Here is a 16221-nt window from a genome sequence, read left to right as displayed (position 1 = left end):
TTAGACTATGTCATAAAGATGTAATGATATTGGAGATATATTGAAATTGCAAATGAACACCAGTAGATAGTTGTGTCTTCTAATATAAATGGTGGTAACCAAATGAGAATTAAGGTACAGGAATGGTAAAATGTATACCTTTTTTTTCCTTGATTTAAAATGTACAACATGATTTAAATGAAATATATGTAAGGACTGTGGAAGAAACGCACGGAATATATTTGTAACCAATCGATACGCTTTCAACAAGATGTAACGAAAGATGTTTTTTTTTTCCTTTCTGTTTAATTAAAACAATAAAAAAAATTCTCAAAAAAAAAAAGAAGAACTGAGAAGCAGGCTATGCGGAAAGGACATTGTTTATTCCCCCCAGTCTAGAGCAGACGTTAGGGATGTAACCCTAGTCTTACCTTGGCAATGTATATAAGCCATGATTGTACCAATGTATCTGTGACTTTAAATGTAAGAGAGAGGTAATTGGATGCTATTGCTTTAAGCGGCCATATAAGGAGGTAGGAACTAGTACAGAGTTCTCCCTGATGCTCCTGATGTTTCCTGATTCTACTGTTGTTCCTGATACTTACTGACTGTTACTGTATGTGCTTAGTAATTGGGGGAGAAGACTGTGTATTGGATGGTGGCTAGTCTGTATGTTAGTCACCTGTTTACATGGCGAATCGTGAGTTGAGCAACTGTAAATTCAACGTGTTGTAAATAGGCTGTTTATATACTATAAGACTGCTTATAGTCTGATTTTGAAGACTATTCTATTTTTGTTACACAAGTAAAGATATTCTTTGTTTTACCTTCGGTGGCTGTGCGCGACTATTCCGCGACTTATCCGTCACTAATTTCTGCTGCAGAACTCTAGTCTCCTAGCAAGGATAGACTTAACAGCAGTGGTTCCCAACGTGGGACCCATGGCCCACAGGGGGTAATTTGATTTTTAATGGGGGCAATTTGAACCTTGTTTAAACCAAGTTAATGGCCTTCTAGGCTTCCTCCGCGTGAGTAGAGTTCATTTTCTGAGTAAAGTAAAAAGTTATATGTCACAGGGGGCAGTATCAGGATTTTAAAGATGCTTAGGTGGGGCATGGCCAAAAATAGGTTGGGAAATACTGGTCTAGAGAGATGGTTTCCCCACCAGTCCTAATCCTGTCAAGAAGTGCGGTTTTCTTATTTCTGTTAGATAATTTTACCGTAATCCTGTTAAGTGGTGTAGTTATTTTTATTCTATTAATTTTGGTTCCTCTGTGACTTTTAGCCAGATTTTATCAATGAGTCAGCCAGCCCAAGATATTGTTATAGTAACCAGAGCTATTCAGTTTACAGAGGAAAAAATGGATCTGTTTCATGAATGGGGCTTGTGCAAACTATTAGCCTGCGGTGATTTCCATAAACAGAAAGGTGAGAAGAAAGAAAACCGGAGATTATTCTCTGTGACCTCTTTTCAGGCTTCTAGTTTTAACCCTTGCTCTTCAGGAAAGAAGCTAAGGGAATAGCATTTTCTTGGGGTTTTCCTTTGGGGGGGCACTATTCTTCCCACAGTCGTAACCTCCCCCAAAATACTTGCTATTCATAAGGTTTCTTCCACTTGTGTGCCTCCTTCTTGACACAATCTGAAAAAATGCTTGATATACTGAATTCCTGGAACTGTTAGGAAAAGATGAACTTTGAACTCTTTGTCTTCTCCTCTTGCTTTCTCTTTATAAGTGGAGCCACAATCTGTACCTTTAGCTCCTATCCCCAAGAGATGCTGGCTGGGCAATTCTGGGGCTGAAAATCTCAGGGGCACCCAGGGATAAAAAAGCTGGGACTCTGCATGTAGTATTTCTATCATCTACCATGATAAAAATGCAAAGAACGCTCCCAAAAATATTTTTACATAATTGCCCAATTTCTACAAAAATAAATATCCACCAACTTCTGCTAGTGATGGCCAGATAGCCATAATCAAACTAATATGTTGCATTTTTTTCTTCTCTCCTTTCCATCTAATACTATTACATATTCAGCTAAGAAAAACCAGGCATATTTTATTTAGTCAAACTAAAGACCGTATTTTTCAGAGTATAAGACACGTACTTTTCCCTCAAAAAAGAGGGTAAAAATCTGGGTGCAGCATTTTTGGCCTCCAGAAAGCGCGCCCCCTTTGCAAAAAGGGCATGCATAGCCTTTAGGAGGCTTCTAGAGTGCTCCTGGGGGCTGGGGAGGGCAAATATGAGCAACGAATGGGCCATTTTTTGCTCTCCCCCCCCCAGCCCCCAGGTGCATTCTATAAGCTTCCTAAAGGCTATGCATGGCCTTTTTTTTCTTTTTTTGACAAAAACTGGGTCTGTTTTCATGAAAAAAATGGGCCACTTTTGGGAGGTTTGCAGAGTACAAAAACTATTTTTAGTATAAATTTGTCTCTTCAAAACCTTGGTGCATCTTATACTCCGGTGCGTCTTATTCTCCGGAAAATATGGTAGTCCATTTCTCAGCTGGGCTTACAATAGGAAATTAGAAATGAAATTCAAGCCTTCTCTACACTTATCACTTTGGGTCTCGTGTGAAATTTCTTGTGTGCAATAAGGGTGGAATCTTGCCTGAAGAATTGTCCACATTCAGGGCACTGAAATGGTTTCAACTCTGTGCATATAAGCATATCATTTCGAAGGCTAGTCCTCATACTGAAATCTTTTCCATAGGCTGGACACTGCTATGAGTTTTCTCCTGTGTGAGTCTTCTGGTGTTTCACCAGGCTGGGCTGCTGACTGAAACATTTTCCACAATCAGAACATTCAAACGGTTTCTCGCCTATGTGAGTTCTCCGATGTAGCACCAGGTGGGAATGCTGACTGAAACATTTTCCACAATCAGAACATTCAAACGGTTTCTCCCCTGTGTGAGTTCTCTGATGTAGCACCAGTGTAGAATTGCGACTGAAACTTTCCCCACAATCAGGACATTCAAAGGGTTTCTCTCCTGTGTGTATCTTCTGATGATTAATCAGATGGGAATTCTGACTAAAACTTTTCCCACAAAGAGGACATTCAAAGTGTTTCTTTCCTGTGTGAGTCCTCTGATGTATCACCAGGCTGGACTGCTGATTAAAAACTTTTCCACAGTCTGGAAACTCAAAGGGTTTCTCTCCTGTGTGAGTCCTCTGATGTGAAACGAGGTGAGAATTTTGACTGAAACATTTCCCACAATCAGGACACTCAAAGGGTTTCTCTCCTGTGTGAGTCCTCTGGTGATTCACCAGGTTGGACTGCTGATTGAAACCTTTTCCACAATCTGGACACTCAAAGGGTTTGTCTCCTGTGTGAGTCCTTTGATGTGAAATGAGGTGAGAATGTCGACTGAAACTTTTCCCACAGTCAGGACATTCAAATGGTTTCTCTCCTGTGTGAATGCTTTGGTGTGAAACGAGGTGAGAATTTCGACTGAAACATTTTCCACAATGAGGACATTCAAAGGGTTTCTCCCCTGTGTGACTCCTTCGGTGGTCAATAAGGCTGGAATTCTGACTGAAACTTTTCCCACAATCAGGACACTCAAAGGGTTTCTCTCCTGTGTGAGTCCTCTGGTGTCTCATGAGTCTGGAATTGTTACTGAAGCTTTTAGCACAATCGGGACACTTGAAGGGTTTCTCTCCTGTGTGAGTCCTCTGGTGTGAAACGAGGTGAGAATTTCGACGGAAACATTTTCCACAATCAGGACATTCAAAGGGTTTCTCTCCTGTGTGAGTTCTCTGGTGGCCAATAAGGCTGGAATTGTGACTGAAACTTTTCCCACAATCAGGACATTCAAAGGGTTTCTCTCCTGTGTGAGTCCTCTGGTGGCCAATAAGGCTGGAATTGTGACTGAAACTTTTCCCACAATCAGGACACTCAAAGGGTTTCTCTCCTGTGTGAGTTCTCTGGTGGCCAATAAGGCTGGAATTGTGACTGAAACTTTTCCCACAATCAGGACACTCAAAGGGTTTATCTCCTGTGTGAGTCCTCTGGTGTCTCACGAGTCTGGAATTGTTACCGAAGCATTTCCCACAATCAGGACATTCAAAGGGTTTTTCCTTGGTGTGAGTACACGTTGCCATGCTTGCTAAAGCATTTACAGCATTGGTAGCATTTTTAGGGCTTCTGTCCTGTGTGGGTCTTTCCATGAAACAAAACGGTATTGTTCTTACCAAAGGTTTTGCTACATTCAGTCGGGATCCTCTCAGGCAGTCAGCTGTGATTTCTAAGTTGCATCTTTCCAACAACAGGAACCTCTATGGAGCTTTTCCACAACTAATATTCTAGAGGTGGTTAAAAAATATGGATGGTCCCTTCTTTAGTTGTGCTTTGATTCAAGCCGTTTTCTTCCTCCCAGCCTGTAACACGATCTGCTCTACATGGCTTTCCCATTGACCTTTTCCTCCCCAATGACTTTTTCACTTCCCTCTTTTGCTGAATGGGAAAATAATCTCCCTTGACTTTTCATGTAATGTATCCTTGAGTTTCACATACACTGCTTTCTCCATGTAGAAATCTCTACTTGATTTTCTCTTGTTTCTCAATAGCAGTAATAGCAGTGGACTTATATACCGCTTCATAGGCCTTTCAGGCCTCTCTAAGCGGTTTACAGAGAGTCAGCATATTGCCCCCAACAATCCGGGTCCTCATTTTACCCACCTCGGAAGGATGGAAGGCTGAGTCAACCCTGAGCCGGTGAGATTAGAACCGCTGACCTGCTGATCTAGCAGTAGCCTGCAGTGCTGCATTTAACCACTGCGCCACCTTGGCTCTTCTCTTTCACCTGCTGAGGAAGGTGAAGAATTATGTGGCTCTCTGAAGGAAATGGAAGATATTGTGATTTTGGGGACTGATTTGCTTTGCTATTCAATGTTGCTGGTTATCCACAGTTGTCCAGAGTGCTCATTGCCATCTTCTTTGTCTATAAGATTAAAATAAAAGGGTAACTTTAATTGTACATAAAATGGTTACAGAAGATGAGAAAAAAAGATAAAGGTTTATGTTACAATTAAAAAGCAATAATACGACAATGCTTCAATAAGCTTTTACATTAATCATCGTTCATTTGACATATGGAAGACTATGCAGATTCAAGTTTGAATATCCATTCAATGACGAAATTCACTTGTTGACTGGGTCAATCACAAATTCTTAGCACAGCAAAGGGTTGTTTTCAAATACAGGCAAGTGAAAAAGAAAGTACACCCTCTTTGATTTCTATGGTTTTACTCATCAGGGTATCGTAAATATCATTGCAACAGAACAGAAGAGAATAACAGAATTGGAACAGACATTGCAGGTCTTCTAATCCAGCCTCTGGACAAGCAGGAGACCCTATTCGATTGCGAACAAATGGCTCCCCAATCTCCTCTTAAAACCCTCCAGTGATGGACAACCCACAAGCTCCGGAGGGAAGCCATTCCCAAAGAATCTACCTTCGCTTGGAAGAGACTTTTTCAATCTTCCCACCAGCAGAAAACTACAGCGACCAGTTTCACAGCGTGCAGCACCAAATTCTGTGGATGGAAGGAACCTGCAGCAGCAGCAGCTGAGATGGTTCAGCCCAGTTGCTTCTCTGCTTCTAGGCAATGGAGGGAACCGAACAGCCCGACTTGCTCCCGGACTTTCCTCCCACCTGTCCTCCACTCACCTTCCAGCTGCTCCTTCGAGCATGGGAAGAGCAGAAGAGCCGCCCTGCACACCTCCTTCCTTCCATAAGTCATCCAGAAGAGGAAGTTCCTCTGCGCTTCTCTTCTCCTATACTTTCTAGCAATGGTTTAAAACTCCTTTTTTTGAGCTCAAGCATGGTATAGATAGCTTCGAACCGAACAGCCCGACTTGCTCCCGGACTCTCCTCCCACCTTCCAGCTGCTGCTTCGATCCTTGGAAGACCACAAAAGCCGCTCTACACACCATCTTCTTCCCCGGGGCGATCCGGCAGAGGAAATAACTCTGCGCTTCTCTTCTACTCCCATCCATTCTAGCATTGCAGTACTCAATGGTTCAAAGCTCATTTCTTTTTTTAAGCTCAAGCAGAAACGGCACTAATGTGTTGATGGCTTTCTAAGCACAGACCGCCATCTAGCGACAAGAGGTGGAAAAACACACCCGTCCAGGCTCCACCAAGGCGTTTGGAATATGTTTTCACTGATTTATATGGCAGCAGGTCGTTTTCGACTCCTAGCAACCGACCTTTGCAACTGAGCCATGTGAAATGTGATGCTATTTAGCTTCGTTTTTTGTTCCTTTAGGTCAATCTTGATGCTTGCAGTATCCTTGGCAAGGGTTTTTGGAAGGGTTTCCCCCCTTTCCTGCTTCCTAGGGCTGAGAGAACTGGCCAAAGTTGCACAGGTGGTTTTGCCCTTCAGGTGGGACTGGAACTGAGCTTTTCTCTCTCTCTAACCTGGTTCCTTCACCACTACACCCAACTGGATCTTCTTCCTCCCCACAAAATCTACCCATTGACCTGTTTCTGCTGCTCCAACAGCAAATCCAAGGCTGCAGCTTTCAAGATCAATCTATCAGAATACATCTGGAAGGAACCTTGGGGGTTTTTGAGTTCAACCTCCCTACTCAAGCAGAAGACCTGGTAACATTTCAGACAAACAACTGTCCAGTCTCTTTTTGAAAAGTGATGAAGCACCCACAACCTCTCAAGCCAAGCTGTTCCACTGATTTATTGTTCACACTGTTAGGAAGTTCCTCCTTAGTTCCATGTTTTGTATTTGTATTTGTATTTATTGCACATTTATAGGCCGCCCTTTTCCCTGAGGGGACTCAGGGCGGCTTACAATAAAAATTTTCAAAATGTTTTGAAAATAAGTAGACCCCCTCTTCTTTGTGGCAACCCCTCAAATATTGGAACGCCGCTATCGTGTCACCCTTACTCCTTCTTTTCATTAGACTAGACATACCCAATTCTTGTAATGGTTCTTTGTTTGTTTTAGCTTCCAGCCCCTTCATCATCTTTGTTGCCCTTTGTATGCTTTCCAGAGTCTCAATATCTTTTTATATTGTGGTGACTAAAATTGGATGCAGTATTCCAAGTGTAGTCTTATTAAGGATTTGTAAAGCGGTACTATAATAAAAATCTTGCTGCAGGGAATTTTTGCCTATGAATAGAGCTATCTCTTAAGTGCTGACATCTGCTGTGGGCTATTATGGATGGTGGGGGCTGCTTTCCAAGAGCATGTTTCTCCATTTCTCATCCAGGGAAATATAATGTTCTGCCTTCTGAATATTTCTCAAAATATTTCATTCTTCTAGGAGAGGGGTGGATGCTCACTTTCTACAGATTGGTTATTTTGGTTACTGTCACTCACTGTTGGCTCATATTTAAGTGATTGTCCACTAGGACTCCAAGATTCCTCTCACAGTTACTGACATTAAGCCAGGTTTCATATAGTTTGTACCTACAGTATACAATTGTTTTTAATTGTCTAAATTTAAAACTTTTTTTGTTGAATATCATTTTGTTAGATAGGGCCCACTCTTCAAGTCTGTCAAATCATTTTCAAGCTTGAGCTTGTCTTCTGGAGTGTCAGCAATTCCTTCCAGCTTCGTGTCGTCTGAAAATTTGATGAGTTCCCCTTCTATCCCCTCATCTAGATTGTTTATGAAGATTTTGATGAGTGCTGGCTCTAAATGCAACCTGAAGGTACCTCACTGCTTACTTCCCTCCATCTGGGTGTAGTTCTGTTGAGGACAACATGTTGAGTACGATTTGCCACCCAGTTGGAAACCCATTTTGTGGTAGTGCTGTCTATCCCACATTTTTCTAGCTTGCCCAGAAGTAGGTTGTGATCTACTTTATCAACTGCTTTATTGACATCTCAATAATGTCCACAGCATTTCTCTGGTCCAAAGAATGAAATAAGGCTTGTTTGGCCTGATGAACCCATGTTGGCTACTTTTTATAACTTTTCCTCTCCCCTTGTGAGGCTCTCCACAGCAGAACCTGAAAAAGGAATGGGAGGGGCTGGAAACTGGGCTCCCAACACCTTTTTCTGTTTCCCTGCCTCCTCTCTAGTCACAAGAGGAAAACTCTGTGTTTAACCCCTTCACTGAAGCCACTGCAGGGAGGGGGGCCACTGGGGTGCCGCCAGACAATGCCAAAGTCCTCCTGCCAAGCCCCATTGGAGAGGCTCACACATATCACCCACAAGAAAAGCTAAGGGACGAAAAGCAAGCGCCCTGATTTTTCTAAAAAAAAATATAGATTGAAAATCATTACACTAGTGAAAGAAACTTGCCTGTGCTAATCACAGCTACAATAGGTGCAAATTAGTAATGCATTGATGTTGAAGAGTGACAAGGCAGGTCTGCAGATGTCATTGGATTACAAGGCACACCATCTTTCATCCATGCAATTCCTGTCTGGAGATGCTTCCATTTCCTCAATAGCTAACCTTATACCGTGTGTCTGGAGGAGTTTGGTAGAGCCTTTTCTAACCCATTGTATTAAAAGGCACAATCCTACTATGAAAGATTTACTAGTTTTAAAGCCGGAACGGTTGGAAAGGGCCCGGCGTCGCCCACATGGATATGCACAGCGTGTGCACACAAGTGCGTCGTACCTGCCAGCGACACATCCACAAGCCTCCGCGATGCTCCAGCTGCTTGGCGGAGCAACATGCAGGCGCTGTATGCACCGTGCGTGGAAGCGCCAAAGGCTTTAAAGGACAGGTAAAGAGTTCAGGCGTGCGGGTGGGCCCTCCAGAGCACTGTACCAGAACAGTACCCAGTGTTCTGAGCAGGCTCCAGTACGCGTGTACTGGGGCGTACCGCCTGCAACCCACCACTGATGTGGCCCTATAAGAGAGCTTGCAAGGGTTTCCAACACTGTTCCCTCTAAGGTGCGCGCGTGCGCAGCCGCGCACATGGAAAGAAATCCCCGCGCAGAAGTTTCTAACTGCCGCGCAGAGATTTCTACCAAAGCAAACATGGGGAAGTCCTTTGCAGGCGGCTAGAACTGGCCTCCCGCAAAGGACCTCCCCAGTCTTGTTTTGATGAGCCGCCAGTCCTCTTGCTTCTTCTCCTTCATCAGCAAAGCTCCCGCTGGCTTCCCGGCCCATGGCAGTGGTGCCACTCCCTCCACGCGGAGCACCTGAGCTGGCTCCCGCGTTATCCCTCCCCCTTCCTCCTCTGCCGTGCTTTTGAGGCCGCGGGAGCTAGTAGGAAAGCAGCGGAGGTGGAGGCGACGGCAGGGGTAACCCAGAGCCCAGCTGACTCCACCTCAGCTGGGCTCTGGGTTACCCCTGCCGCCGCCTCCACCTCCGCCGCTTTCCTACTAGCTCCCGTGGCCTCAAAAGCACGGCAGAGGAGGAAGGGGGAGGGATAACGCGGGAGCCAGCTCAGGGGCTCCGCGTGGAGGGAGAGGCACCACTGCCATGGGTGGAGGCGCCAGCAGGAGCTTTGCTGGTGAAAGAGAAGAAGCAAGAGGACTGGTGGCTTTGAAATGCAACCCCCTGGTCCCGCCGGCCGCGGATTTGATTCGGCGTAAGTGGGGGCTGAACACATGCTGAGCCGACTTTGCGCAGTGAGGCGGAGTAATTAACCTCCCCCACAAAGAACGTGTGTGTGTGTGTGTGTGTGAGAGAGAGAGAGAGAGAGAGAGAGAATTGGATCAAAATTGGTGGCCAAAGGAGTGGAGGGAGGGAGGGAGGGAGGGAAGGAAGGGAGGGAGGAAGGAAGCCCTGCCCCCTGTGAAAAAAACTGAAGATGGAGCAGTGAATGAATAAACCATAAAAGCAACAAACAGTTAATGCGTAAGTAAGCTGAGGAGCAAGTTCTCAACTAAGGAAGCAATATAAGAAAGAAATATAAAAAGCTCAATATGCCAAAACACTTATTTTAGTCTTCATTTAATTACTTGTATTATAGTCTGATGTAACGTCTTTTTAAAGTTAACGTTAGTTAGAAAAGATAGGGTACAAAACTTAAATAATAAAAAAATTGTACATTCATTTTGAAAAATAAATGCAATACTTGATTAATTTCATATCTTTATTTAAAATAGTTTTGGCATGGCATATGATTTTATTGACTCAGTTGGAAATGATGTGGATGTTGTATCTGATTCTGAGGTATATATATTCTTAAGTAACATAACATATAGCATATTGTCCAAACTTGCTAGACTATTTAATTGATCTTACTACTTTAAAGGGGGAGAGTTTCATGATAAATTATTTTATTACATTTATGTTGCATTTATATATTATATTTATTACATTTATATTCCACATTATATATTTGTATTGTTATTTTAGTGTATATTGTCAATTTCGATAGATATTATATTGATATATCAATACTGATTTTAATCATACTAAATAACAATTACTGCTATTATTTATCAGCATTACATATTTACAGTTTTTAATATCGAGTTAGTCGTATTTTAGAATAATAGCGTTATCTTTTAATAGGATAATTGGCAAAATCTAATTCACATGTGATGGGTTGCATTCCAAAGGAATGTGAGAGGACAGGTTGCCTGCAAAATGCCAGGACCCAGGCCAGGACCCTGTTGGTGCCATGTCTCTCTCTAGCCAGTCTAACAATCTAAAAGCTGAGCAGAGAACCTTTTTTTTTTCAGGGTGAGCGGAAAAGTATAGTCTTTGAGTGGCACTTTTTATGCCTGGCATTCATCAGGCTGAAACCTCGCTAGCAATCGGCGCTTGACGCTTGGTATGTTGTGCAAATGTCCAGCAGACGTGACAGCAGTTCAAACTGTGGCTCTCTTAGGTGCTCAGGCATGAAACTGTGCAGCTCACACACTATACTTTTCCGCTCACACTGAAAAAAAATTAGAGGGAACATTGGTTTCCAACTCCTAACAATAAGATGATGAGACAAGATAAACATATGCACTAACATATAACACCAAGGAAAGTGAGAAAGGAAAAATTATTGAAAATATATTATTTTAAAGTTTAGAAACTTGCACATGTTTAAATTCAAATAAGTTGGAGCTAGAGACTGTAGCCGAAAGAGCCCCTTGGTTCCTCCAGACACTGGTCCTCATCTGCTCCTGGTCATTGAGTGTCCTTCTGCAAAGGGACCTAGTAAAAAAACATTGTAACCTGTGTTTTTGAATGGTGTTGGTGAAATGAACAATCTCAGAATTCTTTGGTGTCTTCCTATCCCAGGAATATTGGGATCATTTAACTGCATAGCTAAAATTTCACTTTTGCTGCTACAAATAATGCTCTTCTCTTTATTTGAAGGATGGTTTTTTAAAAAACATTAAGGAGCCTTGGGAGAAAAGTGAAAGAATAAGCAACATCTCCCAGGTGTTGGGAAGAGAACTTTGCATTACTTTCCCCACCATATCTCCCCACCAAGGGCGAGACCACAAAAGTACCAGACCCTTGGTGATGCTCAGCTGTCTCAAAGGTTAACAAGGAGGCCCCTAAAAACAAAGATCAACACAGCAGGAGCTGCAAATAAACCTGGAAATCCCGTACTCAAAACCACAATCCCTTTTCTCCCAAACTCAATATTCCTACAGCTTCTCTCCATGAAGGTCACCTGCAGGACAGAACAGCCTTTACATCTGAAATTTTACACTGGTTTTGTCGCTGCCCTGTTGGAAGGAAAAGGTCCTCTTTGGTTCATTCTCTCCAGCCGGAGTGAGCGATCAGCGCTGGCTGAAAAAAGAACTGAGCAGCAGACGGGAAGGAGGAGCCACGTCGCGATGATACATTGTTTGGATTTGTCTGTCCGAATCCATCGATGACACTTTTGCCCCTGGACGGTCTGGTAGGACCTAAACTGTCCTGAAGAGATGGTGACTGGGAAGACAAGACCTTGCTGGTCGCAGGGATATCGCAAAGTCCCTGATCGACCCAAGCGGAGAGCTTCCAACCGGTGGCGAACAGCCGCTCCCCCCCAAAGAGAGAATGAAACAAAAGTGTTTCTACTGGTGGTTTTTTTTTTAGATGATTGCCCTAAGGAACTCTTTTCTTAAGCTTAATTAGTCCATTAAGCAAGAACAAAGCGGCATACTTAATCCCCACTGGACTGCCTTAAAAAGTTTTTTCGCTCTTGCTTGTAATCTTTTGTTGATTGAGTGATCTCGTAATGCTCCTGTTTTTTCTGCCTGAAGTGAAGGAATCTCTTTTTTCCTTATTTTATTTTCCTTTACCACTTTAACTTTTTTGGCTTAAATTAAAACTCTTTTTACTTCAATAAATTTCTTCTTCTACTTGTTGCAATATTATTTTGGAGATACCTAAGGGAAGAGGTTTTAAAAAGGATCGAATCTGCCACTTGAAAGCCCAAATCTGAAGCTTTTTTTTTGCTGCTGTAACAACTGTTTTCTTTGTTCACTCTTATTTTACTATACTGACTGTAACTGCAACAAAAAGACTTGGAACGTCTCTTTAAAACTTGATAAAGAACCAAGGTTACAAATAGTGGTGTATGGAAAATACTTTGACATTGGAAAAGGAAAGAACCCTCTTTCTTTGAAAACCATAAAAGAACATTCGTCTAAAATAAAAATATATTCTTCAAAATCTGTGATAGGCTAGGGTGGCAGATTGTACCTAAACCCTCTTCTTCTTGCTCTTTCCCCATATTATTTCTTATTCTAAAAAATGGAGCAATACTCAGATGAAGAAAACTTGTTAATCCAAAACATTTTTGCTGGACTTCAAAACATCTCAGGATTTGAGAGATTCCACAAGAAATGGGACAGGCTATGGGATATCACAGAGAAAGATGATGGGGTTATAGCCCCAGAAATTAAGGAAGTGAATGGAAATACAGAAAACAAAGATAAGAACTTAGATGAACTTATAAATGGAGTAAACGTGAGTGAAAGTGGAAAGAAGAGAAGCTGGAAAAGTGACTTTGATAATTTGGTGTTCCACCCCAATCTTCAAGATGTAGGAGAAAAAGAAAGAGTGAAAAAGATGGAGGTAATAAGACAAATCTATTCAGAAACAAACCTGACAACTAAAGTTAAGCTTACATTAATAACAACTCAAGGGCAACAAAACTACATGAGAGATCGTTTAAGCTTCAATGTGCGGAGAGACGTTTTAAACCCTGGAAAGGTTTTGGACATAGAATTGGCACAACAACTGGTGAGAGATGAAAGGCTATATTGTTACTGGAAAGATACTGGTTAATAATCCCAATTGATGGGAAAAAGCTAGTTAATATTTGACTGATTATTAAGGAGAGATGATAATATCTTTTAGAATGTTTTAAATTACCACTGAATGTTTATCCATTAACATAAATTTACTATGATACTAATAGAGAAATAATAACCCTAGTTAGGATAAATAACCAGACCATAGAAATACTAACCTACATTCTGGGTGATTGTCAAGTAGAAATGTTAATATTTCTTAGACTGTCTTAGATGTCTAATGTTTTTTTTTTAGCCTGTAATTAACTAATGTGGGATTGAGGGAAAAGTCCTATAAATCTTGTTAATAAATCATTGTTTAAAGACGGTTATAAAGTCATAATGTTGTGTGGGCCTGGAGAGGAGAGGTGAGATAATTAATAAATAATTTTTAGTTAACTACAATAATAGCAATAGCAGTTAGACTTATATACCGCTTCATAGGGCTTTCAGCCCTCTCTAAGCGGTTTACAGAGTCAGCATATTGCCCCCAACAACAATCCAGGTTCTCATTTTACCCACCTCAAAAGGATGGAAGGCTGAGTCAACCCTGAGCCGGTGAGATTTGAACAGCCAAACTGCAGAACTGCAATCAGCTGAAGTAGCCTGCAGTGCTGCATTTAACCACTGCGCCACCTCGGCTCCTCAATAACAATGAAATGTTAATGGACAATATTTAATGATACATACAGGTATGTTGGGGGGAATGCTCAGATATCCTACTTAACCGGATTAATTTTAGACTATGTCATAAAGATGTAATGATATTGGAGATATATTGAAATTGCAAATGAACACCAGTAGATAGTTGTGTCTTCTAATATAAATGGTGGTAACCAAATGAGAATTAAGGTACAGGAATGGTAAAATGTATACCTTTTTTTCCTTGATTTAAAATGTACAACATGATTTAAATGAAATATATGTAAGGACTGTGGAAGAAACGCACGGAATATATTTGTAACCAATCGATACGCTTTCAACAAGATGTAACGAAAGATTTTTTTTTTTCCTTTCTGTTTAATTAAAACAATAAAAAAAATTCTCAAAAAAAAAAAGAAGAAGAACTGAGAAGCAGGCTATGCGGAAAGGACATTGTTTATTCCCCCCAGTCTAGAGCAGACGTTAGGGATGTAACCCTAGTCTTACCTTGGCAATGTATATAAGCCATGATTGTACCAATGTATCTGTGACTTTAAATGTAAGAGAGAGGTAATTGGATGCTATTGCTTTAAGCGGCCATATAAGGAGGTAGGAACTAGTACAGAGTTCTCCCTGATGCTCCTGATGTTTCCTGATTCTACTGTTGTTCCTGATACTTACTGACTGTTATTGTATGTGCTTAGTAATTGGGGGAGAAGACTGTGTATTGGATGGTGGCTAGTCTGTATGTTAGTCACCTGTCTACATGGCGAATCGTGAGTTGAGCAACTGTAAATTCAACGTGTTGTAAATAGGCTGTTTATATACTATAAGACTGCTTATAGTCTGATTTTGAAGACTATTCTATTTTTGTTACACAAGTAAAGATATTCTTTGTTTTACCTTCGGTGGCTGTGCGTGACTATTCCGCGACTTATCCGTCACTAATTTCTGCTGCAGAACTCTAGTCTCCTAGCAAGGATAGACTTAACAGCAGTGGTTCCCAACGTGGGACCCATGGCCCACAGGGGGTAATTTGATTTTTAATGGGGGCAATTTGAACCTTGTTTAAACCAAGTTAATGGCCTTCTAGGCTTCCTCCGCGTGAGTAGAGTTCATTTTCTGAGTAAAGTAAAAAGTTATATGTCACAGGGGGCAGTATCAGGATTTTAAAGATGCTTAGGTGGGGCATGGCCAAAAATAGGTTGGGAAATACTGGTCTAGAGAGATGGTTTCCCCACCAGTCCTAATCCTGTCAAGAAGTGCGGTTTTCTTATTTCTGTTAGATAATTTTACCGTAATCCTGTTAAGTGGTGTAGTTATTTTTATTCTATTAATTTTGGTTCCTCTGTGACTTTTAGCCAGATTTTATCAATGAGTCAGCCAGCCCAAGATATTGTTATAGTAACCAGAGCTATTCAGTTTACAGAGGAAAAAATGGATCTGTTTCATGAATGGGGCTTGTGCAAACTATTAGCCTGCGGTGATTTCCATAAACAGAAAGGTGAGAAGAAAGAAAACCGGAGATTATTCTCTGTGACCTCTTTTCAGGCTTCTAGTTTTAACCCTTGCTCTTCAGGAAAGAAGCTAAGGGAATAGCATTTTCTTGGGGTTTTCCTTTGGGGGGGCACTATTCTTCCCACAGTCGTAACCTCCCCCAAAATACTTGCTATTCATAAGGTTTCTTCCACTTGTGTGCCTCCTTCTTGACACAATCTGAAAAAATGCTTGATATACTGAATTCCTGGAACTGTTAGGAAAAGATGAACTTTGAACTCTTTGTCTTCTCCTCTTGCTTTCTCTTTATAAGTGGAGCCACAATCTGTACCTTTAGCTCCTATCCCCAAGAGATGCTGGCTGGGCAATTCTGGGGCTGAAAATCTCAGGGGCACCCAGGGATAAAAAAGCTGGGACTCTGCATGTAGTATTTCTATCATCTACCATGATAAAAATGCAAAGAACGCTCCCAAAAATATTTTTACATAATTGCCCAATTTCTACAAAAATAAATATCCACCAACTTCTGCTAGTGATGGCCAGATAGCCATAATCAAACTAATATGTTGCATTTTTTTCTTCTCTCCTTTCCATCTAATACTATTACATATTCAGCTAAGAAAAATCAGGCATATTTTATTTAGTCAAACTAAATACGGTATTTTTCAGAGTGTAAGACACGTACTTTTCCCTCAAAAAAGAGGGTAAAAATCTGGGTGCAGCATTTTTGGCCTCCAGAAAGCGCGCCCCCTTTGCAAAAAGGGCATGCATAGCCTTTAGGAGGCTTCTAGAGTGCTCCTGGGGGCTGGGGAGGGCAAATATGAGCAACGAATGGGCCATTTTTTGCTCTCCCCCCCCCAGCCCCCAGGTGCATTCTATAAGCTTCCTAAAGGCTATGCATGGCCTTTTTTTTCTTTTTTTTGACAAAAACTGGGT

General features: G+C 41.6%; 1 protein-coding gene across 1 annotated transcript; it reads right to left on the bottom strand.

Moving 5' to 3' along the window:
* Positions 1–343: 343 nt before the first annotated feature.
* Positions 344–4502, bottom strand: LOC148047631 (uncharacterized). The gene has a single exon (XM_087711682.1). It carries the CDS (start codon positions 4145–4147, stop codon positions 2702–2704), a length of 1446 nt encoding a protein of 481 aa, XP_087567808.1. The 5' UTR covers positions 4148–4502; the 3' UTR covers positions 344–2701.
* Between the last annotated feature and the right edge of the window lie 11719 nt (positions 4503–16221).

This window comes from Thamnophis sirtalis, unplaced genomic scaffold (genome assembly GCF_051295495.1).
Source record: "Thamnophis sirtalis isolate CommonGarterSnake01/CBP01778 unplaced genomic scaffold, rThaSir2_p1.2 scaffold_3, whole genome shotgun sequence".
Lineage (NCBI taxonomy): Eukaryota > Metazoa > Chordata > Lepidosauria > Squamata > Natricidae > Thamnophis > Thamnophis sirtalis.
This window is presented reverse-complemented; position numbering and strand designations above follow the sequence as displayed.

Excerpts from the sequence above, each read along its gene's own strand:
- LOC148047631 (XM_087711682.1), bottom strand. The coding sequence starts at position 4,147 with ATGGAAAGACCCACACAGGACAGAAGCCCTAAAAATGCTACCAATGCT.